General features: G+C 39.1%; 1 protein-coding gene across 2 annotated transcripts in view; it reads left to right on the forward strand.

Moving 5' to 3' along the window:
- Nucleotides 1–27299, forward strand: part of sned1 (sushi, nidogen and EGF-like domains 1) — a 67220-nt gene that overhangs the window by 36171 nt on the left and 3750 nt on the right. The window contains exons 10-28 of one of the 2 annotated variants that reach the window (XM_041790724.1): nucleotides 24–134; nucleotides 1519–1611; nucleotides 3936–4070; nucleotides 4290–4409; nucleotides 4667–4783; nucleotides 8940–9083; nucleotides 9504–9677; nucleotides 9820–9933; nucleotides 11649–11762; nucleotides 11849–11962; nucleotides 12073–12189; nucleotides 14120–14407; nucleotides 14500–14683; nucleotides 16580–16692; nucleotides 17501–17779; nucleotides 19652–19793; nucleotides 20339–20421; nucleotides 22686–22784; nucleotides 23104–23220. In XM_041790724.1, coding sequence (XP_041646658.1) covers nucleotides 24–134; nucleotides 1519–1611; nucleotides 3936–4070; nucleotides 4290–4409; nucleotides 4667–4783; nucleotides 8940–9083; nucleotides 9504–9677; nucleotides 9820–9933; nucleotides 11649–11762; nucleotides 11849–11962; nucleotides 12073–12189; nucleotides 14120–14407; nucleotides 14500–14683; nucleotides 16580–16692; nucleotides 17501–17779; nucleotides 19652–19793; nucleotides 20339–20421; nucleotides 22686–22784; nucleotides 23104–23220 — 2658 coding nt within the window. The remainder of the gene's footprint in view (nucleotides 1–23; nucleotides 135–1518; nucleotides 1612–3935; nucleotides 4071–4289; nucleotides 4410–4666; nucleotides 4784–8939; nucleotides 9084–9503; nucleotides 9678–9819; nucleotides 9934–11648; nucleotides 11763–11848; nucleotides 11963–12072; nucleotides 12190–14119; nucleotides 14408–14499; nucleotides 14684–16579; nucleotides 16693–17500; nucleotides 17780–19651; nucleotides 19794–20338; nucleotides 20422–22685; nucleotides 22785–23103; nucleotides 23221–27299) is intronic. The other variant, XM_041790725.1, reaches the window with a different exon arrangement.

Below are 27299 nucleotides of genomic sequence, written 5' to 3' on the forward strand. Positions count from 1 at the left end.
CCTGACTTGTTTTCTATATGCAGACTCATGCAAAGAAGAAGACGATTGTAAAAAGCACCAGATCTGTGAACACACCAGCTCTGGAGTCTACAACTGCACATGTGCTCCAGGTTTCTACGGCGACAAGTGTGAAGGTACTGTTGGCTTTTCTGCAGGAAGCCAAGCAGGTAGAGAGCAGACTGAGGTCGTTAAAGAGGATCTCTGCGATCCCACAGGAATTTGGAGCTGTGCCCCTGGAAGAGGCTGCTGTGATGATGGATTATTGTAATTATCAAAACTGACACGGCCTCACCCAGTTTACTACGGGAACCAGTCGCTTGATGTTGTGAATAATTGTTTTATAGCTCATTTTTATTAGTTTACCAACAAGAGGAAGTGCTTTGTCTAGACTTGAAAAGGCCTCTTTATGAGTCAAAGCTGCTCTTTGGTATTCAGGTCATTTCTTCAGACGGAGCTGTTGAAATATGCATGCTTCCACACCGCTACTTGCTCCTCTGGAAGTTAGCCACTGCACCTCACTGTAAGTTTAAGCACAGCTGCTGCTTGCATAACCAAGGGGCAATTTGAACACCAAATATGTAAAATGCAATCATCCTCTACTAATGTTTCATTCCTTCCCTTCAAAAGTGCTTCTGAAGTCATTTTATTTCATTTTATGACTTAAAATGTTATATTTGTTTTAGGAAATAACCACTGAGCCAATTAAAGCTAATTCAGGCTCCAGTGAGAGGTCAGTATTACCCTCTGCTAGCAGTTGTTGCAAGGTTTTTTCACATTAAAGCTCTTTCATAGTGTTAGAGCTCATGCAAACGCATGCTACTTCTCACCCTTGAGCTGAAATAACTATCTGTGCTTATATAGGCTCTCTTAAATCTTCTAAATACTTTCCTGCCTGGCTCACTTGGAAGGCACAGTGGAAAAAGGAGCTCGATCCTCCAAGGAAGAGAAAGTAGTGGGACACAGAAGTGCCTAATCAGGCTCTCAGATCAAAGGGCCTGGGCTGCACAGGTGGCCAATGAAAAGTGTCTCTTGCTAATTAACAATCCATTAATTGTCCTGAGGGCTATACATTTTACTCACTAAATATGCTCCATATCATCAGAAAAATGATACCCTCCACTGAGCTCCCGGGACTTCAAAGAGGAGCCATTTAGCTGTGATACGGCCATGTCCTTTGATCCATTGCTGCAATTAGGAAGCAGAGGAAAATAAAAACATTCTTACAATTTGTACAGAGCGGATGTGCAGCATGCAGACTGCTAATCCTCCGGTACTGTGAACTTTGTTGGAAAAGACTAAGGAAAGAGAAATGACAGCAAATCAATACAAAGTTTAGAGTAAAGCAGATGAAAGATGCTCAGCATATGGTACACATGTTGACCATTTATGCCTTCTGTCTTTGTTTACACTTAGGCCAATACTGCAACAACATTTAAGGACTGATTCAAGACACTCCTCTTTCTCACACACATGTGCTATCTCTCTCTCTCTCTCTCTCTCTCTCTCTCCTGTCTGCAGAGGAGTGTCTCTGCCAGAATGGGGGTGTCTGTGTCGACAACAATGGGACCTGTGAGTGTCCATCAGGTTACACAGGGCCCCACTGTCAGTTTGGTGAGTATATGTGGAATATTATCAGGAGAAGGGCCCTGTTATAATGATATCTATAGTATAAACAACACTGTTAGTGAAGCCATTTTTTTAGGATTATTTCCCCGAGAGAATCTGTAATAGCAAAACTAATACATGCAGAACTTTTGAGTTTGCATTCAAGTATCAATATTAATTGAAATTACAAAATTGGAACCTCAAATGGGTTGATTGAGGTTATTGAAAATACTGATACACTTTTGTTTCTTATATCAGGTTTTGTAGATTTATTGCTGGAGTCTCAACAAACACAATAATGATTTCTGTTTAAGACTCTTTTCTACTTAGACTTTTTTTTTTTAAATTTAGGCAAATTTCTTTGCATCGAGTGCACAGAAGAGCAATGCTATGATTTTAGATTTTTGAATGTCTACAGAGTTGGAAGTGAATGCAACTGCACATCTCACTGTTCAGATTGCATTTAAAAATTTACCTCTTTGGGGCATAGATGGCCTAGTGGTTAGTTCGTGTTCCAGGTAGCACTAGTCCCGCATGTCTCTCCCTCTCTCTCTCATCCCTGTTTCCAATACTATCCACTGTCCTCCTCTATTACTGAAGGCATAAAAGGCCCAAAAATATATTTTTTAAAAAAAATACCTTTTTCGATAAATATTTTTTACAGTTTAGATGTTTTCTTTATACTACAAAACCTGACATTAGACTGAGTCAGAATTACTTTGCTTACAGTGTTGGAGTGTCTCAGAATTTAAAACCCTTAGGGGCAGATCCACTAAAGAATAGGGTGGCTTTTTGTGCAATTTTTTAGCTGTGCAAATGGTTAAAAAGATAGTGTCTGATCCACAGAGCTCATGCAAAAGGAAAATCCACACTAACTGCACACAAAATGCATGCAAACTGCTAAGCCAAGCAAACAGCGCCCTGTCCCATTTACATGTATGTAAATGAGGAGGGAGAGAATTCAAAAATTAGGTGCAAAATTGCTCTTCTCATATGCAAAGAAGTTTCATTACAAATATCAATTAATCCACAGGCCAGCACTAACTGCTACAGGCATCAAAAGTGCTGCAGTTTAACACCAAATGAAACCAGGTATTAAATTATTTCCCTCTCCTCCTCTTGCTCCTCCTTTCGCCACTGGAGTCAGTTGTTTCTGTGCATCCTAAATCACTCCAATGAATATTAGCTTAAATATTTGAGGAGCAGTGATTAGTTTGAAATATCATTTTATATTTTACAGCAAAGGTAAAACAACAGAGCAGCAGCTCTTAATATTAGACACCTTTGAATAAATCAGCTCATAGAAAAGATTTACAGACAAGCTTATTTATACAGGATAAACATTTTCTGCTGTTTACTAGAGCTATTTGTCTTTGAAAAACAACAACTATTCATGCAGAACAGGCACACTGTGTGTTTGGCACATTGAGATGTTTAGATTTAATCCTGGTATCAGACAGAGCAGTATAGGCAGACCCTACTCTTATATTTTTATTGTTTCATTTCATTATTCTTTTGAAAGAGACAGAGCAAGCGCATATGGATGATAGAGGGATCGTCATTAGGAGCAGGGATTTGGTGAAAATAAACACAACATTGGCCCTGAAATACTTAGATTTACCTGTGAAAGAGTGTTAAAAACATTGTAATGTCTAATAACAGGCTGGTTCTGTCTTTTTGCAAAAGAGGAGCTTTGTTGCGGTTGCAGATCTCTAAAGTTGGCGCTATCAGTGCAGCGCAAAAAGTCTTAGTGGGTCTACCCCTTTGAGTATGCTTACACTCAACCTAATTGCGCCATAATGTACGGAGGCATGCTTGTCTCTCTTCAGTCCCCTGCTGCCCTGCACTCACATTGCTCCAAGCCCAACCAGACCTTAGCACACAGAGGTCATCATATCATATGATATTTGCAGTTTACAAAACACAAGTCAACACAGAAATACACACACAACATGACAATAACTTACCCACTTGGTGGCTTGAGTTGTTCGGGTCAGATACAGCACTCTTATAGGTCATTTTCACTGAGCCATCGTAGTACTCATTAATTTGCATTTCCATTATCAAAAGTTGGAATGGGTGCCAAATAATCGGCCCATACTGTCCCACTCTTTTGACACCCTTCCATTTTGTTTTTGAGGTTAGCAATTCATTATGATCTTACAGAGGAAAGTGTTGATAGCCCTACTTTACATGCAAATGATTCCCAGAAATACACATCACAAAACTCAGGTTTTTTGACTAATAGAAAAAGACTTTTGGCAATGGAAAAAACAGAAATCTTGATCCAGGACATTTTTCCAACGTTTATGAGCCTTTCTTTCTCTCAGAAGTAACCCAGACGCCGTGCAGTCACAGCAGGCCGTGCCCTGATGGAGGTCCATGTTTGGAGTACGGAGGAACCTACCTGTGTACCTGTCAGACGAGTCCATCAGAGCTGGATCACAAGGACTTCTACCCCTATGGTAAGAGACTCAGGCACCAGCTCAATGACTAACCATGCAGCTGTGTGCAACTGCATGAGTGCAATCTGCTGAGACATTTCCAGATGAGTCATAGTTTGAGGGATGTTCCATTTAATCCAATAATAAATTTTGTAAATCATATGTGATCTGCTTGAATGAAATAATTACAGTAGTATAAAGCATGTGGAACACAGTCAAGTCTCGGTGTGTGTTTTTCAGTACAGCCCCGATCAGTCTGCGACTCCTCTCCGTGTCTGAATGGAGGATACTGCTACGAGCGGGATGGAGGCTACAGCTGTGAATGCAAATATGGATACTGGGGGAAGCACTGTGAAAAAGGTAGCATTATTAAAAAGAAATATTATTAATATTGCATCATTATCCAGTCTTAATGCTACAGGAAACATGCCATTACTCGTAATGCTGCTTGAAATATTATGAAGCTAAAAGGCTTATGATAATTTTAAATTCATGATTGAGCTTTGAGCTGTTTTCCTGACTTGAATTGCAATGAAGTGGAACAGATTAATTTTGTGTGATGAAACGTTAAGAGTAGTCCCTACTTCAAGGCCTCCCCTCTCTCTGTCTCTTTCCAGTTAGACTCAATACCTGTGCTTCTGGTCCCTGTCGCAATGGAGGCTCCTGTAAGGAGGAAGGAGGGAGCTACAGATGTGTGTGTCCTTACAGATTCACTGGAAAACATTGTGAAGTGGGTGAGTGCAACCCTCAGTAACATGTACTAAATGTACAAACTTTTGGTTGTTAATGTGAGATGGCAAAGCATCAAAGGAGTTGTTAAGGCAAGGCATTACCAGATCTTTATGATCTGTTTTGGGCTTTTGCATACATTTGCATTTTAGTTCATGGGTCTATACTACACATTGACAATACATCTTCAGTGATGATCGGTCAATTGCCTCCCTGTTAAGCAAACAAAACAATAGCCCAAACATCAATTTCTGTTTTTTTTTTTTGCATGATGTGTGCAGTTAAACCACATACAAAAAGAATGAATAAGGATGAATTAGTCACTTCATTTTTTCATTAAAAAGCTTTTAAAAGACACAATGATATACTTTTTTACAAATAAATCTTGCCGACAATATCATCTGATGGTCATAATTTCTCTGTAGTTTTGGTGAAACTAGAGGTTTGCGGTGAACAACTTCCTGGCAAGACTTGCTTTTTCATGTGGCATTTTATTAATTCTTTGATTTTGGGGCTTTTTATGCCCTCATTTTTGGACACAAGGTAGTGAATTGAGTCACAAATGTGGAAGAAAGAGGAAGAGAGAGTAGGGAATGACAAGTAGAAAAAATCAGATCTGATCCCAGGGCACCTTCTTAACCCTAAGAGACCGACATTGTTGTATAAAACAACACAAAACACACACTACAAAAAGTTGAATAACTTTTAAACCATAAATTGTAGCCACTTACCCTTTTGAATCTTGCAGCCATTGTGCCATTCGTTGCCTTCATACCCTTTTTTAAATCCATTTTTAAACCATTTTTGATCAGTTATGCTGCTAGCAGCTAATGCTATCCACCATATTGTTTTGTCACCTGGGTAGTGACAGCCAATGACAGGATGTTTTCTTTGTTCCTTTATGCTTTGTCAAACTGCATGTCCTTGCACTAAACTCATGCACTATGGCCTGAATAGCTCATTATGGAGAGAAAGTGAGACAGGAAATCTGTGATGTGACCCTCTGTGTCACTGCAGACAGGAGCTGCTTTGAATACTCACGCAAATTCAGCCAATTTAAAAAGCCCAATGATTTTTTTTTTGTAAAAAGTGTGAATATTTTGAAAATGTTTAGTCACAGAATTATTTTTTTATGTATACTTTTTTGTCTCAAGAGATGGGAGAACAAGTTTGTGCAAAAAGTCATAGTCGTTATTGTTTTATGTGTGTCACACATAAAAATCTTTGAGTTTTAATTTCCGTTTCTTTTGTTTTTATTGTCCCATAACTTTTTAAACATTCAAGTGACATTTCTGCAGTACACATATTCTAAAAGCCCAAGTTGTCCTGAAAAATGATATTTGACTGTGCACCACAGCATTGATGTTTATAAGCTTTTTAAGACAAAAGTCCAGGTGAGACAAAATGGTTAAAAACAGCTTAGGGCTCCGAGGGTTAAAGGACAACAGCCTCTGTACACAGGGTATGTGAACTAACCACTAAGCCACCAGGAACCCTGCGTAGCATTTACGTCTACAACATAAATGCCATTAATGCTTGGCCCATAACATCATGGAGTAGCGTCCATTTATCTGTTGCTCCTCAGTTCAACAGCAGAATGAGTGCAGTTTTACGTGCTCTCCCTTCAGGGATATGAGTCTGATGAAGAAACACATTTCAGTGTGATTGACTCTAAATCAATGGGACTAAAGTTTGCTTAAATAGCAACTTCATAATGTGATTTGTTAAAAGTAAAAAGAGGATTTGTTGGGTTTGTTGTCAAGCATAGAAGAAAACTTTTTTGTAGCTTGTTCATTAAATAGAGGACTGATAGATCATGTTTGATGTGTTTCAGGTAGTTAGGAATGCATATTGGCTTTCGCCATATGGCATGAAACAGATCTGCAGCTCATGTTCAAATGTTTGATTGATAATGGTTTGGATTGTTTATGCAGATGTCTGTTCAGAGAGACAAATGACTTGAATCAAACTTGATTACTCAATACAGCTTGGACTACAAATGGCTCTACAAATGGAAACCAGATCACTTAACATGCCCCATATTTTTATGGAAGAATCCGTTGATAGAGGTAAACTGTAAAGTGTTGTAAATATCTGGACATTCATCTTTCTCTGATGAGGAAATAATCTAATCGTAGAATTAGTTTCGGAAAGACAGAGAATGCAGCCAGAGTGACACTGAAGTATTCATATTGTTCAAATTGTTTCATAACAAAAAATGCCTAAGCTTAAAAAAACATCTTATACAGATTCTTCACTTCTTCTGAGATAGTTGCTCAGTAGAACAATGAGTCCATTAAACTTGCAAGCAGGGTGCCGGTTTACCTCAGTTTGTAGAGGAGGCCCCCATATACAGAGGTGGGAGTCCTCAGTGCCCTGGTTGTGAATGTCTTCCACTTTCTCTCCCCATATTCCCTGTCACTCGTAAGCTATCCCATCTGAATACTGGCAACAAAGGCGCCCCAAAAACTAGCAAGCAAACTTTTGTTGCCAATATGTTTGTGCAATTTACACATGTGAAGGAGTTTGTTTTCAGTTTTGAAGATCAAGAATTCACCCAATATTGGATACCTGTGATTTTTATTTTTGTTGCTGTGGTAGCAAAACTCAAAAAATCAGTAGTGTTTGATTTTAAATATAATGGTGTCTACGTTTTCAACGGGGGTATCATGAAATCTGTAAGTGACGGAAATAGGGGCTCGAAAGTGGATTAAGATGCTGATCTGATCCATTTTGCCATTTTCATGTTGGAATAAGTCACAAAATACTATTCTGTATTTTTTCTTATCATATTCTGGTCAACATGCAAATAGGAGTTGGATGATTATTGGGGTTGATAATACGGTCTGGCCAGTTATCTTTGACACATTTTGTTTGAAGTAATTATAGCATATTGGTTTCATATATTGGTTATCAATCTCATGAACTGCTAATAATCGGTATCTGTATTGGCCCTGAAAAACAGGTATTAGTCTGACTCTTTACAGTATAGTCATTCATCACAAGCCAATTGAATTTATGAAACTGTTGTTTTATAAGTTTTTTTATGTCTTTATGATCTTACATTAATTTGAAATGCTGTATTCAGAACTTTGATTTATTCTGAATAAAGAGATCACATTAACCCTCAGCTCAGATCTCCGCGCCAGCTTCCTGTATCTTTGAGGATTTATTTCAGAGTCGTTTGACTTGTTTATAAACCTCGGATAACCTACCACCTCCTATAAAAAGAGACTTCCTTTCAGTGCATGTTCCAACAGGAACACTTAGATCTTTCTCTGCTTAGGTTTAAGATAGTCATTAAGTAGAAGTTTGTTTATTTTTATGGCCATAAACTGTGTTATCTTTGAAATCAGAGATGTACTTTCTCTGGCTTTTTATGTTTTTAGATCTTTTCCATTTATATCAGTTACATTACTTGTTTAAAACAAAAAAAACCTTTTTCTTCATATTCTGCTTTGTTTTTCCTACCAGAAAAATAATTAAATCACTGTATTGTTATGTATGTAGAACTACATATTTGCATTAAAGATCCTAAACAAATCAATTTAATATTGTTATTCAAAATAATGTCAAAATTTTATTCCATAGAACCACATTTAACTATGCATTTCAAAAATCACAAGATACTTGTAGGGCTGCACCGCAGCACAGGGGTTAGTTGCCTCACAGCAAGAAGGTTCCTGGTTCGCATCCCGGCCAGGGCCTTTCTGTGTGGAGTTTGCATGTTCTCCCCCTGCATGCGAGTTCTCCGGCTTCCTCCCAATACTAGAGACATGCTCATTAGGTTAATTGATCACTCTAAATTGGCCATAGGTGTGAGTGTGAGTGTGCATGGTTGTCTGTCCCTGTATGTCAGCCCTGTGTTTGATAGGTGACCAATCCAGGGAGTACCCCGCCTCTTGCCCAAAGACAGCTATTAGTGACATAGATGTGAATTGTCCAGATGCTGCTGTGACTGCTTTTGTTTCTTTATTTTTTCTGATAAATCTTGTTAGAATTACTGTAACAGAGTTGTTCTGGGATAAAAAAAAAACAAAACAAAACAAAACAAAACACCTGTATCTGAATCTTGAAATCAAAGTTAGCTGAAGGTGAATTCCTTATATTTGCCCCCATACCTGGTCAATAAAGCTTATTCTGACCTTGTGTTTCTTTCAGGTAAGCCGGACCCTTGTGCCTCCAGCCCGTGTCTGAACAGCGGAACATGTTTTCACTACATCGGAAAGTACAAATGTGAATGCACTGAGGCCTTCAGCGGCAGACATTGTGAAATAAACATCAGCTCCATACAAACATCCACAGGTGAGCAGGTGCCACACAATGTGTCACAACACAACAATGTCCACATCTCACTCTGCTGCTGAAGTTTGAACGATGTTGTCTTTCACAGATCTGGCACAGAGAGGGGATATCCTGAGCTGTAAAGTGTAGCGATATGTGCTCTCCATCTGTAGATAATCTTAGCCGTGTTGCTGCACTCAGGGCCCCACTTTTACAGATATAGAACGGTTGCATGGGCTATATATAAAGTAAGACCTGATTAGACAGGATGAATCATGTCTACACGCTTTAAGAGCATGCTGGAGGTAAGTTTAGGAGGACAGAAACAGAAAGAGGATGGAAAACACCATCAGTCTGAGCCTCTTTTAAACCCCACTGTGTCTGATCTGGTGTTACTGTGCAGCCGTGCTGATGTCATGAATGTGTTTGTGTTCATTTCAGAGCCGGGATGTGGGCCACCTCCTCAAGGGAGACACGCCGAGGTTCAGTTCTCCTCAACAACACCAGGCTCTGTGGCTGTGTATGTGTGCCATCCAGGCTTCATGCCTGTGCCCAGAGCCACCCAGAGCATCTGTGGCATTCAGGGAGACTGGAGCCAGCCGCCCATTTGTGAGGGTCAGTAATGTACATGTACACTGTGAACAATGACTAAAAATCCTAATAAAAAAACTCCAGTTTATGTGACATACTTTACCTGAAAACTGCTAGACAGATTTGCCCATCATTTATTCTGGCCTCTTTTTTCTCATTGTTCCAGAGGTCAATGAGTGCCTGTTAAAGCCTTGTCTTAATGGCGGTACGTGTCGAAATCAGGTTGGATCCTACCAGTGTGAGTGTGCTGAAGGCTTCAGTGGAAAGCGCTGTCAGACAGGTAAAAATGGGGTTAAAAAATATTGTAATCATTATTTTTTTGATTGCTTACAGTCAAAGTTGGCTTACTTTACTCACAAAAAAGCTCACTGCAACCTTCTCTCCCCTTTTGATAACAAAGGCCGGAAATTATAGCATAAGATTGTGTAGACAGTGCTCTTTTTTCCCTAAAGAACTGAGTTAAGAAACACCGTTACTGTCATTAATGAAACTAAGAAGAAAAAAAGATGTAAAAAAAAAAACCCATAAAATTAACTAGAAGTTTTTTAAATTGAGGTTTTGTTGGAAAAATGCTAATTAACTGAAATGGTCTTGCATACTTACAACACCACAATAGAACTACTGCCCTGTAGTTACATGCCTCTGCAAGATATACAATTGCCAGACCAATGTAAGTCCAGTGGTGTGTGAAGAACAAGAGGATATTTTGATCTTCTACCAGTACATCTCAATAAATTCGAATATCATGTAAGAATTTTTTTTCCCCTGTCATTTAATTCAAAAAGTAGAGCAACCATATATTCTACATTTTTCGTTGCAAAGTGAAGCATTTAAAGACTTTTTTGTTTTAAAATTGATCATTTCAGCTTACAGCTCCATAAAATAAAAAATCTACTATCTCAAAATATTTCAATACTGTGGAAAAGTCACATTTGCAAAGGTTTCCTGGGTCTTTATTCTCTCACTTTGGTTCAGTACGTACAACCACAATCATTGGGAAGACTGCTGACCTGACTCTTGTCCAGAAGACAATCATCGACACTAGGGGTATTTCTAGACACTCTGGACCAGGCAGAGGGCACCTTGTAGCCTTGTGCACCTTACACAGACTTGTTCTCCCATCTCTGTGGGACCAAAAAGTGAAAAAATAATCATCCTGTGACAAAACATCTTCAAAATATTCAACTATTTACAAAAAAGTTCCTGTGCTTTTTGGAGTTCGCTGATTTTGAGTCATTGTTCAAAGCAGTTCTAGTCTGCATAGAGACAGAGGGCCACATCACAGGCTATGTGTCTCATGATCATGTGCAATATTTCAGCACACTTTTATCTATTATGAGGTCCTCAGGCTCTTTCATACAGATAGAAGAGTTGTAGGTATACTCTATAGAGACAGAAAAATAAGCAGCTTATACCCGGCACTAGGGATGGGTACTTTTAACATTTAAACCGGCACGGAACCTGTGAACCGGGCCTGCGCTGTACCATTACTCTCAGGTCTTTTGTGGAAGGAGTGCAATGACACATGCTGATCTTTGCTGCTAACAACAGAGCAGGTTCCATGCTGAGCTTGGTCACTATCACTCTGGCAGCTGCAATGCTTGCAAGCAAAACAGATGGAAGCCATGGGTAGAGATACCAGGTGAGGGGTGGGTATTATTGTAATGACTTCAGTGAAATGTCTCAAAGAGAGCAGATTCTGCACCACAAACAAGGGACTGTGTTGACTTTTTACATTTGGGTTCAGGAGATTTTTCAGATACCAAAATATATGTGCAAAAAATGTTGAAAAATGTTATTTCATATGTCATTTTTGGGTCTAACAACCTGATTTTTAAGACATGCATGGCATGTATCGGTGGTTTAAATGAAATCTAAAGGTGAAAGTAACACCTTTAAAAATGTTAAATGGTTGTTAGCAATATTTTACAAATAGAAGGCTAAAATACATCTACCTGCTAACTACATCTTCTGTTTATATCTATTCCTATGTAGACATTAATGAATGCCTGATTGAGCCTTGTCTACATGGGGGGACATGTGAGAACCAGCTGGGTACCTACGTGTGTCACTGTCCACAAGGATTTAAAGGCCAAAATTGTGAGACAGGTAAAGTTTCACTCATCCCGTTAAAGTTTGTGATATAAAAACACACAGGACAGTGATCAAATTCTGCCTTAAATATCTGTGTGCAGAGCAGGACGCATGTGATTCCAGCCCCTGTCTAAATGGAGGTTTGTGTCGAGGTTACAGACGGAACTATCTGTGTGTGTGTAAAGACGGTTTCTTCGGGGACCAGTGCCAGATGTGTGAGTCTAACTTTGTCCTGTCTCACAAGTCCACCTCACTGTCAGGCATTCATTCACAGAACATGCACACCAACAGAGTTCACTAACTGCTTGTCTTTGCCGCCCTCTAGTGGAGAACCCATGTGTGCTGCAGCCTTGTGGAAACCGGGGAGTGTGCAGGAGTGACAGGAGGGGAAACTACAACTGTGTGTGCAGAGTGGGACACACAGGCAAAGACTGTGAGAAAGGTAAGAGTCATTGAGCCTCATTCACCATCATCTGCCAGAGATTTTTTCAATTTGTCCTAAGAAAAATTTTTGGCAGATTAATGAAGCTGTTCTTAACCTGCTGAGTCATTCACACCTGTATTCTTAAACCGATCATGTCCTTGTACACTGAAGCTTGTGTATGTTTTTCCTAACTGGTATAGAGAAAAGCCTCTTCCCTAATTCCCATATGTGGGCATGAGTCTGCATACAGAAATCACGCAGGATTGAAATTAGGTGGTAGAGACCCCAGGGATGCCACAATCAAAATTTGAAAACAGTTGACCCTTTGTCAAGCCTTGCCCTCCTTGGTTTCTGCTGCTTGGTTGGACAAAATCTCTTATTTCCTGGCTCCTTTCTACTGGAAACAATTAGAAATAACCCACAATTTGACTTACTTTATTTATATTTAATTGGCTTTATTTTTTTTCAAATACATTTGGCCTCAGAAAAGAATAAAGACAAAGGGTGTATTAGGATAATACAAAAATCTCCATAGACTTGTTTAAAATGATACTGATGTCTGATACTAGTGATGTGAGCTAACAGCTGCTTTCATGTGACATATCAGCAAAGTACATTCATGTTAAGTTGCAAATGAATGTTGAGTGAGCTACTATTGCTTAATTTCAACTTCAACATCACATTATGCCAATATTAGCAGCTATGCTAACACTTTTGTCAGTATTTAAGATATTTTTCATTACCTTTGATGATATGTAAGTATTCTTTGTGACTGTGGATGGGTTGAATTGCCAGTGTGGTCACCCAGGAAATCGAAACCAAGAGAAAGCATTTATCAGTTTAGGAAACAGAGTAAAAGATACTCCTGGATTTCAGTACTTAAAGTGGATTACAGTTACAATATCTTAAGTTATTTTTGGGGACATCCCAAGTTTAAGAAAAAAAATCACTGTGATGCGCTGAAAAGACTGAGGGACTGATTTACTGTATGATATTTGGCACCAGTAAATTACTGTTACAAATGTTTCTCTTAGCAGTTATTGAGTTTGCTCTCATTGTTGTTATTTATATATGGCAGTGTGACAGTTTGGGGATCCCCCTTCCACAAGCCTATGTGGAAAGCATCAAGCAGGAACAGCACACATCCCTGCCTTTCCTGTGCCTACAAGGAAAGTCTGAGGCAGTGCAGAGCAGACATCAATGACAGCAGAATGACACTGATTAAGTCAGAAGCAGAATAAAGGGACAAACAGAATAAAGGAGGAGCTGGGGTGGAGGAGGGTTGCAAAACTTGTAGAGGGAGCAGCAAAGCTTAGTCATGCTAGAGCAGTTTAAATATGGAAAAAAAGAGTGCGATTGGCCAATAGCGTGCTTAGAGTAATCAGCTGGCCGTCAGCTGATGAGGGCTTGTGGTAGATCAGCTCATCTCAATTATATGCCAGTGCTTGACTCCGTGACCTGCCTGAACTAACGCTTTACACTCAATTTCTCAACCTGGGGTCCATATAACCACTGGAGGGTGCTTAAGATCCCAGGTGGAAAAAAACTCTGTCTGCTCAGAGGAAGACACATCAAATAGGTCATACAAAGATCTTTTGCTAAGACAAATGTGTATAGACCTGTTTTCTTAGTGTTTTATTGATGAAAACATTCAAACCCATGTTGATTTTTGACAGCAATGCATCACTTTTTTATTCATATGGGTCTTGGGAGGGCTTCACTTTTCTCAGATACAAGCTAGAGGGACTCTTAGGAAAAAAGAAAGTCTTCTTGAAAACAGTGCAAGGGGGTTTTAAGACCAAATTTGTTCATAAGAGGGGGTCGGTGAATGAGGCCCGTTGTGCACCTTTGTCAGCTTGTTATTTGTCACCCCATCATCTGTACTGAATGACAGTTCTGTAATCATTTAAATTATGGATTACACATGTAAGGTTACCACTGTTCCCAGACCTGTTGCCTCCCTCTGGTCTCCATGTGCTACGTGTGGAGGAGAATGAGGTGGAGCTGCGCTGGGATGAGCCAGACCCCTCTCACACACTGATCAGCGGTTTTGTTGTCACCTATGGTCCCCTCGGCTGGAGCAATCTCAAGTCTGACTCTCTGGACAGACAGAAGACCACTCATGTCATGCGAGGCCTGGTGCCCGGCCTGCTCTACAACATCTCCACCTTCTCCACCAAACGCAACACCAACAGCAATGACATCAGTCAACCTGCCACTGCACTCATACGCACAAGTGAGCCCACTTTTTAATGCTAAGGCTCCTGGAAGAGTTTCTCTCTGTACAGTCCCGTGAAGCTAATGCATTGTCATGTGTTTGTATGCCAGGACCTCCACGGGTCGAGGAGCTGCAAGTGTTGAATGTTTCCTCCTCTCAGGTGTGGCTGAGCTGGATGGTTCAGGCAGCTCGACATGCAGCAGTCAGCAGGGTGCACGTGTCTCTGTTGCCCTCAGATGGGGGTGAAGCTCGGACTGTTGTGCTCAACACAAGCACCATGGAGCATTCCTTCAGGTCAGATTCTGAACTTTGATAAAACTTCAGTAGAATTTCAGATTAAAATGCAAATGTTCAGACCTGCAGTTTTCTTTGTGTCCACTAAATGGTGCTGTTGTAATGCCTGACTTTGTATACAGGTGCATCTCAAAAACTAAAAATAGCATGTAAAAGTTCATTTTTTTTCCTGAGATTTACTTCAAAAAGTTAGTTTTTTAAATTCATACATCACACGCTATCTCGTGCATTCATACATCTCATGCAAAGTGAAATATTTCAAGACTTTTTTTTGTTTTAATCTTGATGATTAAATCTTACAGCTCACAAAAATCTGAAATCCGCTGTCTCAAAATATTAGAATATGGTGGAGAAGTCCAATTCCAAAAGGTTTCCTAAGCCTTCATTTCCCATTCTGGTTTAGTTGCACAACTGCAATCAAAGGGGAAGTTGCTGTCTTGGCAGCTGTCCAGTAGACAATCATTGACACCCTTCACAAGAAGGGTAAGCCACAGAAGATCACTGCTGGAAGGGCAGGCTGTTTTCAGAGGCTGTATCAAAGCACACACATGTAAAGGTGACAAGAAGGATTAGAGAAGGTGCACAAGCAACAGGGGATGAGCTCAGCCAAACAAAGCAGCTTCAAGAACTTAAGGAAGCTTCACAAGGAGTGGACTGAGGCTGGAGTCAGTGTATCAAGATCCACCACTAACAGATGGGTCCAGGAAATGGGCTACAGGTGTCGTGTTCCTAGTGTCGAGCCAATCCTGAACCACAGACAACATTAGAAGTTTCTCACCTGGGATAAGGAGAAAAAAGATCTGGACCATTCTCAGTGGTTCAGAGTCCTGTTTTCAGATGAAATTAAATTTTGAATATCATTTGGAATTCAAAGTACCAGCATCTGGAGGAGGAGAGAGGCACAGGATCCAAGGTGCTTGAAGTCTACTGTTTTCAGTTTCCTCGGTCAGTGTTGGTTTGAGGTGCCATGTCATCTGCTTTTGTTGGTCCACTATGCTTTATCAAGTCCAGAGCCAATGCTGTCATCCACCTACCAGGAAATTTTAGAGCACTTCCTGCTTCCATCTGCTCAAAAGCTTTGTGGAGATACTGATTTCCTTTTCCAGCAGGACTTGCCCACTGTGAAGCCTCAGAAACTGGTTTGCTGACCCTGGTATTACTGTGCTTGATTGTCCAGCCAACTGACCCAACATGGAGAATCTCTGGGGTCAAGAGGAAGATGAGAGACACCAGAGTCTACAATACAAATGAGCTGAAGGCTGCTATCAGAGCAACTTGGGATTCACAACACCCCAGCAGTGCTGTGGACTGATTGGCTCCATGCCATGTTGCATGGCTGCAGTAATTTGTGCAAAAGAACTGATTACTGAGAGCATAAATGAGCATAATTTTCCAGAATGTCAACATTGCTGTAATGTAAATCCTTCTTTCGGACTGATATTTTTTGATATTCTAATATTTTGAGATAGTGGATTTTTCATTTGTGTGAGCTGTAAGCCGTAGTCATCAAGTTTTGAAATATTTCACTTTGTATGAGATGAATCTAGAATATATGGAAGTTTCACTCCGTGAAGTAAAGATATTCTCTTTTTTTTTTTTTTTTTTTTAGACGTAGCTGTATTACTAAAACAAATGATAATTAAACATAGAGTCAAATATGTTGTTAAACTTAAACTTAAACGTCTTACTGTAACAACTGGCCCTTTCAGGACACTTCAGGGACACAATTAATGCTGATGTGGACCATGTTGAAACAAATCATCCTTCCTTGCTTTGATTGGACTGGAGTAGTACACTTTTAACCACTAGATGTCACTATCTCATCACATTTTCTTGGAAGATAGGGTTGTGCTTTAGTGATGTATTGTCATTCTTGTGTTCCTTTTCTGTTTCCAGTTCATTAAACCCCGGCCAGATGTACACAGTGGATGTAGTAACTCAAAGTGGAATCAGACCTGTTGAATTTCCCTCCACCAGTCATTCAGCTGGACCACTGCAATTCTGGACAAGTATGTTACAGATCATCATCAGGAGCAGTATGTGCAACATCACATTTATTAGAACATTTAATCAAAATTGATGATTTTAGTTTGTTTTCTTTAATTCAAAGCTGATCAAGTATATTTCAACATTTCACCATTCAATATATGAGGGATTCACTGATGTGTCAGTGTAACACATGGCAACATGGCAAACAGTTGGTAGATCTTAATGCTGGCACACTTAAATGTAGTTACAAAAGCTTGTGAGAGTTGTTTATTGATCCTCTGATAAACACCTGTAAACATACTGTATTAAAGAGTTACATTTATGATGTTAGATTTATGGTGGGGTGGTTAATAAATCTTCAATAACTTCATAATAAAAACGCCTGGAACAACTTTAAGAGCAAATTACTAAGAGCCATATTATTAGCCTTCATCAGTCGCAAAAGTCAGAATCTGTTAATTTAAATTAGCAATAACTTGACACCTATCAATTTAAAGCATATTTTCCTAATTTGATTTATGGCATAATATGTGTTTTTCTTTTCTAAAAACTTTTTTGTTGGTAACTTTACATTAAGCAATGATTCCTCATAAACCTTAAATCAGTGCCACATTTTTGTTCTTAATTATGAGATCATTTTAAAGGGGCAGCATTTTCTCTTGTAGCGGTACTCCTGATGTTTAGTTTTGTATAAAAGCATTTAGAGAATCAATTAATCAATCAATCAATGCAAATAAATTCAACCTAGCTACTTTAGTGAACAACTTAAAACTAAACAAAGTAAAAAATAATGGCTTTTGTGGTGCTCTTCCTGTGTTTCTTCCTCAGGGCCTCTTCCCCCACAGAATCTCTCACTGTCACATGTGACCACTAATTCTGCACTGATCACCTGGAGCCGCCACCCGAGAAGCATCCCAGACGGCTTTGTGGTCAATGTGACCCGAGGGTTGAATACCAGGAGTCGTTTCCTGCCCAACGGGAAGTTGGGATCATACACTCTGCGAGAACTCACGCCAGGACAGCACTACTATGTGTCTCTAACATCAGTCAGAAACACGGGACAGGAGCAGATCCACAGCATACCTCAACACTTAGCCTTCACTACCTGTGAGTGCCTGGGTTTAAGGACAAGCAATTCTGCTAAACCTTTCCATCAATCATAAATCTGCTTTCATCATCAAGCATTACTGTAGAATTTGTGTCTCTTGTAGTGACAGTGTTGGTGCAAAGCCAAGCTATTTAATTTCATTTATTTAGTGTTTTGAAATTAGATGTCTCATATCAAGACACTTAAGTAAGATTAGTTTGCTGCACTGGCAGTTATTTACATTTATTACAATCGGCAGTCATCTTGATACAAATCTTTTGCTTTTGATAAGTGCTATCCGATATTTTTGACAGATTAGACAAATACAATGCCTTTAAAAGGATTAATCCCCTTGGATGTTTTACCCTTTTATTGATTTTATAAGTCAATCGTGGTCAATATAATTTTTTTAATTTTAGTTTATTTTTTTAATTAAAAACCACTTTAATGTCAAAGAGAAAACAGATTTCTATAAAGTAATTACAATTAAATAAAAATATGAAATGCAAAATAAGTGACTGCATAAATATTAGACTGCTTCAAGTCACTCCACTCCAGAACATCCACCTTTTGTCTTCAAACCATTTCTGTGTAGCTTTCACGGTATTCTTCAGGTCATTGTCTTACTTGAAAATAAATCTCCCAAGCCATAGTTCTCTTGCAGACTGAAAAGGATTGTCCACTAGGATTTTCCTACATTTTGCCACATTCATGTTACTCTTTACCTTATAAGCCTTCCAGGACCGGCTGCTGAGAAGCATCCTCACAGCATGATGCTGCCACCACCCTGTTGGGGATGGTGTGTTTGTGGTCATGTGTGATGTTTGGTGTCCACCAGACGTAATGTCTAGTCTGATGGCCAAAAAGCACAATTTTGGTGTCATCAGACCAAGGCATTTTCTTCCACTTCACCATGGAGTCTCCCACATGCCTTTTGGTGAACTGTAGTTGAGATTTAATCTGAGTTTTCTTCAACAGTGGCTTTTTCTTTGCCACTCTGCCATAAAGCTTTGACTGGTGAAGAACCCGGGCAACAGTTGTTGTATGTAGAGTCTCTCCTATCTCAGCTGCTGAGCTTGTAGCTCCTTCAGAGTAGTCTTAGGTGTCTCGTTGGTGTCTCTCACTAGTCTCCTTCTTGCACGGTCACTCAGTTTGTGAGGACGGTCTGATCAGATTTACACATGTGCCATATTTCTTCCATTCCTTGATGATGGATTTCACTGAACTCCAAGGGATGTTAAGTGCCTTTAACTTTTTTTTTTTTTTCTTTTTTTTTTTTTTTTTTGTAACCAGCCCCTGACTTCTTTTTTGGTAACATTTTGTCTGAGTTGCCTGGGGTGTTCTTTTGTCTTCATGGTGCAATGGTAGCCAGGAATACCAATTAACCAGTGACTGGACCTTCCATACACAGGTGTTTAAATTATACAGTAAAGAATGATGCAGTTTAAACCTAAGATAGTACAAAACATCACTGTATATCTTCTGGATGGCTTCAGAACTCACCTTAGTCCTATATTTCATGTATTTATGTCACACTTTACAAAACTGCCGGTATAATTTTAAACTTCACACATCTACCTCACTTAACAGAAAATGGAAATCAGCATTAGCTATCCCACCACCTCTTTATTACTCCTTAAAATAACTGCGCAACATATATTTTTTTTTGTCTCCAACTTTTCATATTACCAAGCACTCATCCTTGACCCACTGATAAAGGCTCTGCGACCCACTTTTAAGTCCCAACCCACCAGTTGAGAACTATGGATGTAGACAATGAGCAAAATTAGACAAAAATTGAAATTTGCCATAAACTGTTGACAAAAATTCATTAAAAACATTTCATTAAATTACAAATACCTGAATTTCTGAACATTTTTACATTTACTCAGTGCCAATGGAGGCAAGGTCGGGGAGGAGAGAGAGGCCAACATTAAGTGGACAGGGGACTGCGATTGGACGCACAGTAGCTCCATCTCAGCCTCAAGACCTGGGGGGCACAGCAGAAACTGAGAACTCAGAGGAGCTGCACAGGTACAAAGTAGTATATGATATACATTTGCTCCTATCATGATTTGTTATAGTTTAGAAATCTTTCATTTATGAAGGGAAACCTTATTATACATCATTAGATTATTAAGAGATATTTGGATTCTTCCTTCCAATCACTGTATACCTGTTCAGCTGCCATTTAATGCAAGTATCTGATCAGCAATTCACTTAGTAGCAACTAATGCATTTAGGCATGTACACCTGGTTAAAATGATGTGCTGAAGTTCAGACTACATCAAAATTAAAAAGAAAGGTCACTTAAGTGACTTTAAAGCAGGGACCCCTTATGAAGTGGTCAGTGAGTGTTTATTTTATATGCTCTATTAATTATTTTTTCCTGTTTTAAGAGATGTAAGGTTTTTCAATTCATTTTAATTTTTATAGGTTATGCAGGACAGATCCATTAAACATAAAAATCCTATACCGTCCTATGATAAGTCATGAAAACATGCACAGTGGTTGTACTTTCTTCTGTCCAGTGATCATCTGACAATGCCAAATAGTAAGCACTGATTTTTGTGTTGCAGGTACACAGAACTCATTGACAGAAGAGGAAAGATAACAGCAAAGTTCACTCACCTGCCTCGAAAAGCCATCCGACATCGTACCAGTAAGCTTCAAAAGGAGTAACCATCTGATTATTATTAAATGAGAATCAGTGCTGAAATTGTGTTTGACAGTTTCATACACATTTGTCATGTTATATACAGTATCACATGCTGAAATTCCTGATTATATTTGACATAACTACCCAATGAAGTAAAGCATCCTGCCTCATTCAGCGGGGTTTAGGACTATATCTGGCATGTATAAATCTGCTACAGCAAAATGTTGTCACTATCGGATTTCCAGAATGTCCAAATAATGAGGAAGTTATCTTATCTGCTTATCTTGATACAGATGGAATAGTTTAAGCTAAGGCTTCTTAAGCATATGGTCTGCACCACAGGCTGTCTGAAAGACATATAGCTGCTTCTCTAATGTAAACTGGAGTCTGATTTATCACACTAACAGCCCAATCCGTCTGACAAATAATGTTTGCTTTATTTAGCTGACGCATGACACAAGAGAAAAATTGCAGTTTGAAATTAACTTTTCTTTTGTATTTGATAAAAATTCATTTTTGTTTACATCTCAATACAAACATTTATAGCCTTTAGATTTAACACTAAAAAACCTTTGCAGATGTTATTTTTAGCTTCCTGTCTAAGATTGTGTTCCTCATTTTATTGATGTTACTTCCACACTCTAAGAAATGTTACTTTTACTTAAGCCAGTTATGTCAACCCATTTCATGTAAACTGGTTTAGTAAACAGGAAAGGTGCCAGATATTTTAGCATGACTACATGTAGATAAGTAGGTCCATCATAACTGTGTAAAGTAAGTTAGACTCAACTTTATTAGGAAGAATTAAATGTCACAATCATCCATTTTTTTCAGACTGGTGGCAGAGGATGCAATGTAAAGTACCCTTTAGTGTTAACTAATTCAGTTCCTAATGCAACCTCATGTTGCCAGCTGCCAGTTTCAGTGTTATTCCCATCATGTGGAAAAAAATATTTTTCAGAATGTGAATAAAATAGAAGTTCCATTTCTGACCCATCAACCTACAGATATACTACTACAGATATAAATTAACAAGTTAGCTAAATTTGGTACAAAGCATCTTTTATCTTCTTGAGACCATGGCTTATTTGGGAATCTATTTCAAGTGCCACCTTAGACTTCGTCTTTTAGTCTTCTCTAAAATTTTAGTCTAGATTAAGTCGATGAAAACTCAAAAGAATTTCAGTCCAATTTTAGTCAGTACAAAGTCTTTCCATTTTGAACTTAAATATTAGTCACAGCATGCATTCCCTTTGAACGAATTCAATTTTCCAAATTTAAAATAAAATAAATCTAAAAAAAAAATCCTGTTAATCTACCATCAATACTTTAATTCATTTGGAATATTCTGATAGAAATACTGACGTACCTTGAATGCTCTTCTACGTCATCTCAGTTTGGACTTAACTTAACTCAACTCAACTTAACTTAACTTAACTTAACTTAACTTAACTTTGATGATCAGAATTAGCTTTATAAAAACCCCAGCACTCTACTTACATATTCCTTTATCTTTGTATGATCCTGATTTTACAGCTTTAACCTAAAGTCTTTGATCTCAACTGGTGGGTCTGGACCCAAAAAAGATGCAAAGCCATTTCCAGTGGGTCCTGAATGTGTGCCCAAAAAAAAGGTGCAAAAAGCCTTTGGTGTGCTTTTATTTTGAAGGAAATTTCTTAATCTTTTTATTCCATCACATCTTTAGTTCCATCTCTTCCCCCATTTTCATCAAGACTTTTGGTTATAATTGATCATTTTTTGGGAAATTTTGGTCGTAATTTGTCATAATTAACCTTTACAATTTAAGTTCTTCAAGTGTTAGCCTGCTTGCACCCCTCTAACTACACTGATCTTATAAAATGAGCTTCTAAGCCTCCCAAGTTTACTCGGGGACTCCAATATTGATGCGTAGTTTAAAATTGTGCAATTACTTAGCTAAATAAAAGCTGGTACATATCAGGAGGCTTTTGTTGCTTCAACAAGTCTACAGATTAAGTTAAACATACTAAAATTGTTTAAGTCTAAACATAAACACAGAAATATGAATCAATTTGGAAGTTAGTTTATTAATTCAAGTGAACTCTTTCAGATCTTTTTAGACAGCATGATTTACGTATTCAGTTCTGGTAATTTGTCAAATCAGTCTTGTTTTGTTGTTTGAATGTGTTTTCCTTTCAGCTGCCAGTCATGGTAATTATCTTTTGCTACATTTTGTTATCACATATCTTTTTGTGCTGATTCATGACAGGGAATGTTTTACCTTGCAGAACCCGACCCACCGGTTAAATTAGAAAGGATGGAAGAAACAACAAACAAAATCAGTCTTGCACTTGAGATTCAAGAAGAAGGTTCAAGAACAAAACCTGGTAGGTGTTCAAATATTTGTTTGCTCCATTATGTGGCACATCTGTCCCAGCAGTTATGTAAGCCTTCCTAGTCTTTAGATATGTGATCTATCATTGGTTTTAGTTTAGTATTTTGATTCAACTGTCAATAAGGATGCTGCCCTGGTAAGACAAAGAACCATTCAGAAAAAAGGTTGCTGAGAAGAAAGAGGAGGTGGTGTTAGAGCCAGAGGCTATCAACACATGCTATCAGCTGTGGGTAAAGTGGAGTAGTGGGTCTGAAACCTGACACCCCCCCTCCCTCTGTACTGTGATGTTGACGGCAGCTGTTGTGTTTTAGAGCTGCCACAGGACTGCCGCAGTCTGCAGTGCCAGAACGGTGGAACATGTGTGAACGGAGGCGACGCCTTCATCTGCGACTGTGCCGCGGGGTTCAAGGGCAGACAGTGTGAACTGTGTAAGTTTATGTGCTTCCTCCACACACATACCCACACTCATAGGTAGACTCAGTGGAAGTATGTGCTAATGCATTGGGTAGTCGCTGCTTATGGTGATGTTTCAGGACACCAAGCAAGAATTTTAAACACATCATTTCTAACGGCAGATTGATTTTAATCCTCACACCTGGTCTACAAGTTGTCTAGAGAGATAAGTAACATCCAAGTAAATCCATCCATTCGCTATTTATATCTGCTTCTCCTTTGTGGTGACATCATGGGGCTTTAGCTTATCCTGACTGGCATTAGTCGAGAGGCAGGGTACACTCATGGAAATGTTTTCTTTAAATCAAGTAAGTCTTTTATCTTGTAACAAACTTTAGGAACTACAGCTATGCTCACTGATCGTGGGGCTGTACACAGGCACGTCAGTGATTAGAGCCAGATGAAGGCAATTCTCACAAGCTGATGTATGCAAATATAATGTTTACTATGGTTATGGTAATCAAGATTCCCCAGAGGGGATGTATGCATTTTTACAACCACTGGGGAAAAAAAATCATGGATCTTTTCTTCATGGGAATAGAGTTGGTAATCTGACTTTTTTATCACTTATGGCTACATGTCTTTATGATTTACATTTTACTTGTCTTTTCATTGAATGTCCTGGGGATCTGTAAACTTGATTTGTTTTGCTGCTTTTGACTTGACCAGGTACACAGTAAATTTTGCAGTGTTAAAGCAACTCTTAAAGAGTTAAATCCAACACTGTAACTGAGTGTGTTTGGTCCCAACTGGAATTGGTGTTAATATAGTAAAAATGTAACACTCTGTGGTGTTATTCTAAATACTAGTATTATACTAGTATTTAGAATTTGCTCTCCTGATAAAACAAATCAACTCTCCCAGCAAAATCACCAGTGTCAATTGAACTCCCTATGTGTCAAATTTCACTCTTTCCCAGAGTTTATATATTTACCACAGGTTCAGATTTCTCTGAAGTGCTCATTTTAACACTCAGTGTGTTATTTTCTGGCACATTTAAGTGTTTGTCTAACACTGTATCATTATACTCTACTGGAAGTGTTACTTTAAAGCATTTACTATGTTAGTAATGGATGTATTTCAATACACCAATCCAATCCACTTTATTTATATAGCACATTTTAAAAACAATCAAGTTTACCAAAGTGCTGCAAAGTAAAATCAAAGACGTCACAAAGACTGCATAAGTCAAACCCTTAATACTTCCTTAATTTTACCTCACAAATCAGATTATTAAAGCAGGGTTAAGTGTCTATGCATAAAAATGAGGCAAAGTGTCAAGCTCCTTGTTAAAAAGTGCCCATTTATATAGAACAACTGACTGTGGTTACCAATTCTCCCTTCCAGCTCCACAGGTGGGAGGTGACTAACTTGGTTTACAACTTCACTCATGGTGCAAAAGCGTTGAACATTAAAAACAACTAGAATCCTCCAGAAATATGAGCAAAGGATTCCCAGCAGGGATCACTGCACAACAGGAAACAACTAAACTCATTAAAACACACCTAAAACATGTATAAACACTTCGCCCAAGAGCATCATGGGATAATGTTGCCTACATATCCCCAGATTTGAAATGGCAGTAGGCAGAATTTAAGTCAGTTGACTTTACAGAATTTGGCTAAACAGATCAACATTGTAAAATAACTCCAACACTGAAGACTGTTTCACTCAGAATGCAGTTAAAATTTCACTCTGGGAGCTAAATAAACTATGAAATGTTTAAAGCAGAGATATTAACACTCCAGTTTTTATTGTGTATCTCTTTAGAATTAATCCCCCTGATTTCATGATATTGTATGTGTAAGGGGAAGTTTAAGAAAAATGTCTTAGTGCACACTCACACTAAGCAATTCATACTGTGCCCAAGCATACTTGAGCCCCAAAGTCCAGTTAGTTTGGGGGCTTTTCCACTGTGACTTTTGGCTGCGCTGATCCTAACCAAGACGTACTGATTTACTTTTCCATCACCAGTTTGGCTGTGCTGGGTTACACCAATATGTGCCCAGAATGGGCCTGCTCTGGAGCAAGGCCAAACCACGCCCACCCCGCCTCCAAGTGCGTCACGATGACTCACGGCAGTTCATCGTCATTCGGGGACACATTGCAGACATGTTTAAGTAGCAACTGCAGCACCAAACTTTGAAGTACCTGCCAGATTACCTATAGAAGAAGAAACTTTGAAGTAGTTACAATGGCCAAGTCTTGAACAAAAAAAATGCTCACTGAAGTGCAGCTATTTTGCGTTGCATCATCAGCTCTAGATGCGCCCTCAAACTGCTAGCTCGGAGAAGCAAATCCCCTGCCACGCTGGGCTTCTGTTCAGAGTCAAACCAAGTAGAGCCACACCACTCAATGTAATGGAAAAGCCCCATTTGACCAGTGTGAGTACTCCGTACCATGCTAAAGCACAGTACAGAGCTGTCTGGGCAAAATTACTCAAAATGAGACACAAAGTGAGCTAAGTTAGCTGTCTGTGTATTTCCCCATTTGGTTAACTCTGTGAGACCGCATGTCTTGTGAAATGTGTGTCTATTCGACGAGATGCTGTTTCCACACCAGGCCTGGTTGGCAGCATAGCACTGAGTGCGGGTTCAGGTCAGTGGTGTACTGGGGAGGGGGGACAAGTGTGCGACAGCACTGACTGGGAAACAGTGCAAGTGCTCTGATAGCTAAGGGTGTTAACATGCCAAAACCTGAATTAGCACTGAAAACAAATTCCCAGTGAACATGCCACTGGTTTTACAATGCAAACCAACATTTAGGGTTAATAGAGAGAGAGAAAAAAATGGCATCACCAAAATGGTTTGAAAATCCTGTCAAGGAGGATGGAGTTGTCTGTGCAGTTGTGTTGGTATGTTCTTCCTCAGTATGCATTGTCTTGCTATGAGGCTGACTCTCTGCTTTGTCCTTCCAGGTGAGACTCACCTTGCCACAGATTTTCAACAGTTACTGCAGCTCTGTCATGTTGTCAAATATCTAACACTCTCAAAAGTGTAGTTTAACTATATGTAGTGTGTACAGCTATAGACCATTTTCAAGATTTTGATTCTCCCCACCTCTATTTCTAAGGCAGTTTTTTTTAACAAGAACAAAGACATAGCCGTCCTCGTCTCTGAAGATGGTGACTTCTAGCTCCAAAGAGCAATATGGTGAAGGCAAAACTTGGGGCTTTAAAATAGTCACCAAAAAGACCAAATTAATAATGTAGCATTGAAATGGTCACCTCTTATGTAAGTCCACAAGTAAAGCTGGGGGTGCCCTGCCTTTTTTTTTTTAATCCGTGGCACTTCTGTAAGCTCACATCATTCGGGTCCAAGGTTTCTGTGGAGAGTTTATATGTTTTTAGTTTGTATTTAAGAGTTAAAGAAACTGTAAGTCAGCAGTTTGGAAAGTCTTGAAATGGTCAAATTCTGTTTGAAATACTGAAAGTACTGCAACTCTTTATATTAATCTTTAAGGCATTATATCAAGTTATATCTGTGCCAACTTAGATGAGTGTTTACCTGCCTCTGCACTGATCTTCTGGTGAAATCTGTCTGTTCACCAGCTGTCTGAATGTAATGAGAGTCAGTGCAGGATTAACACTCTCTCTATGTATTCCCAGGGGCTGTAATCCTGATCACTCTCCATGTGACTGTAGCATCTCATGGTGTGAACTTACAGCAGAACCTGTGTTAGATTTGCATGTCATCATGTATGCTGACAGCGAGCTCTGAGCTATGTTTAGAGCCCTGGCTCTTTAAAAGCAGGAAACACGCTCCACTAACAGTTGACCCTTGGACGTGCTGTATGGAGGGCTTGGTTAACTTTAAGGCTTAGAGGCATGAACATACAACATGAATACGCTGTCTTAGAACGGTACAAAGCGCCATACTATTTGAGCTGCACTTCTTTTCTTCTTTTTTTCTTTTCAAAAAAGCCAGAGGGGCTATTATAACTCAATGTTTCTTTTCAATGTTGCAGAGGGTGAATGAGGCCTCAGTGGGATATTATCTATGGACATTATGCTTCTTTGTTCAGACTTTACTCCATCTCTATGTTTACTTCAATG

The sequence above is a fragment of the Cheilinus undulatus genome, linkage group 7 (genome assembly GCF_018320785.1).
Source record: "Cheilinus undulatus linkage group 7, ASM1832078v1, whole genome shotgun sequence".
NCBI classification, from domain to species: domain Eukaryota; kingdom Metazoa; phylum Chordata; class Actinopteri; order Labriformes; family Labridae; genus Cheilinus; species Cheilinus undulatus.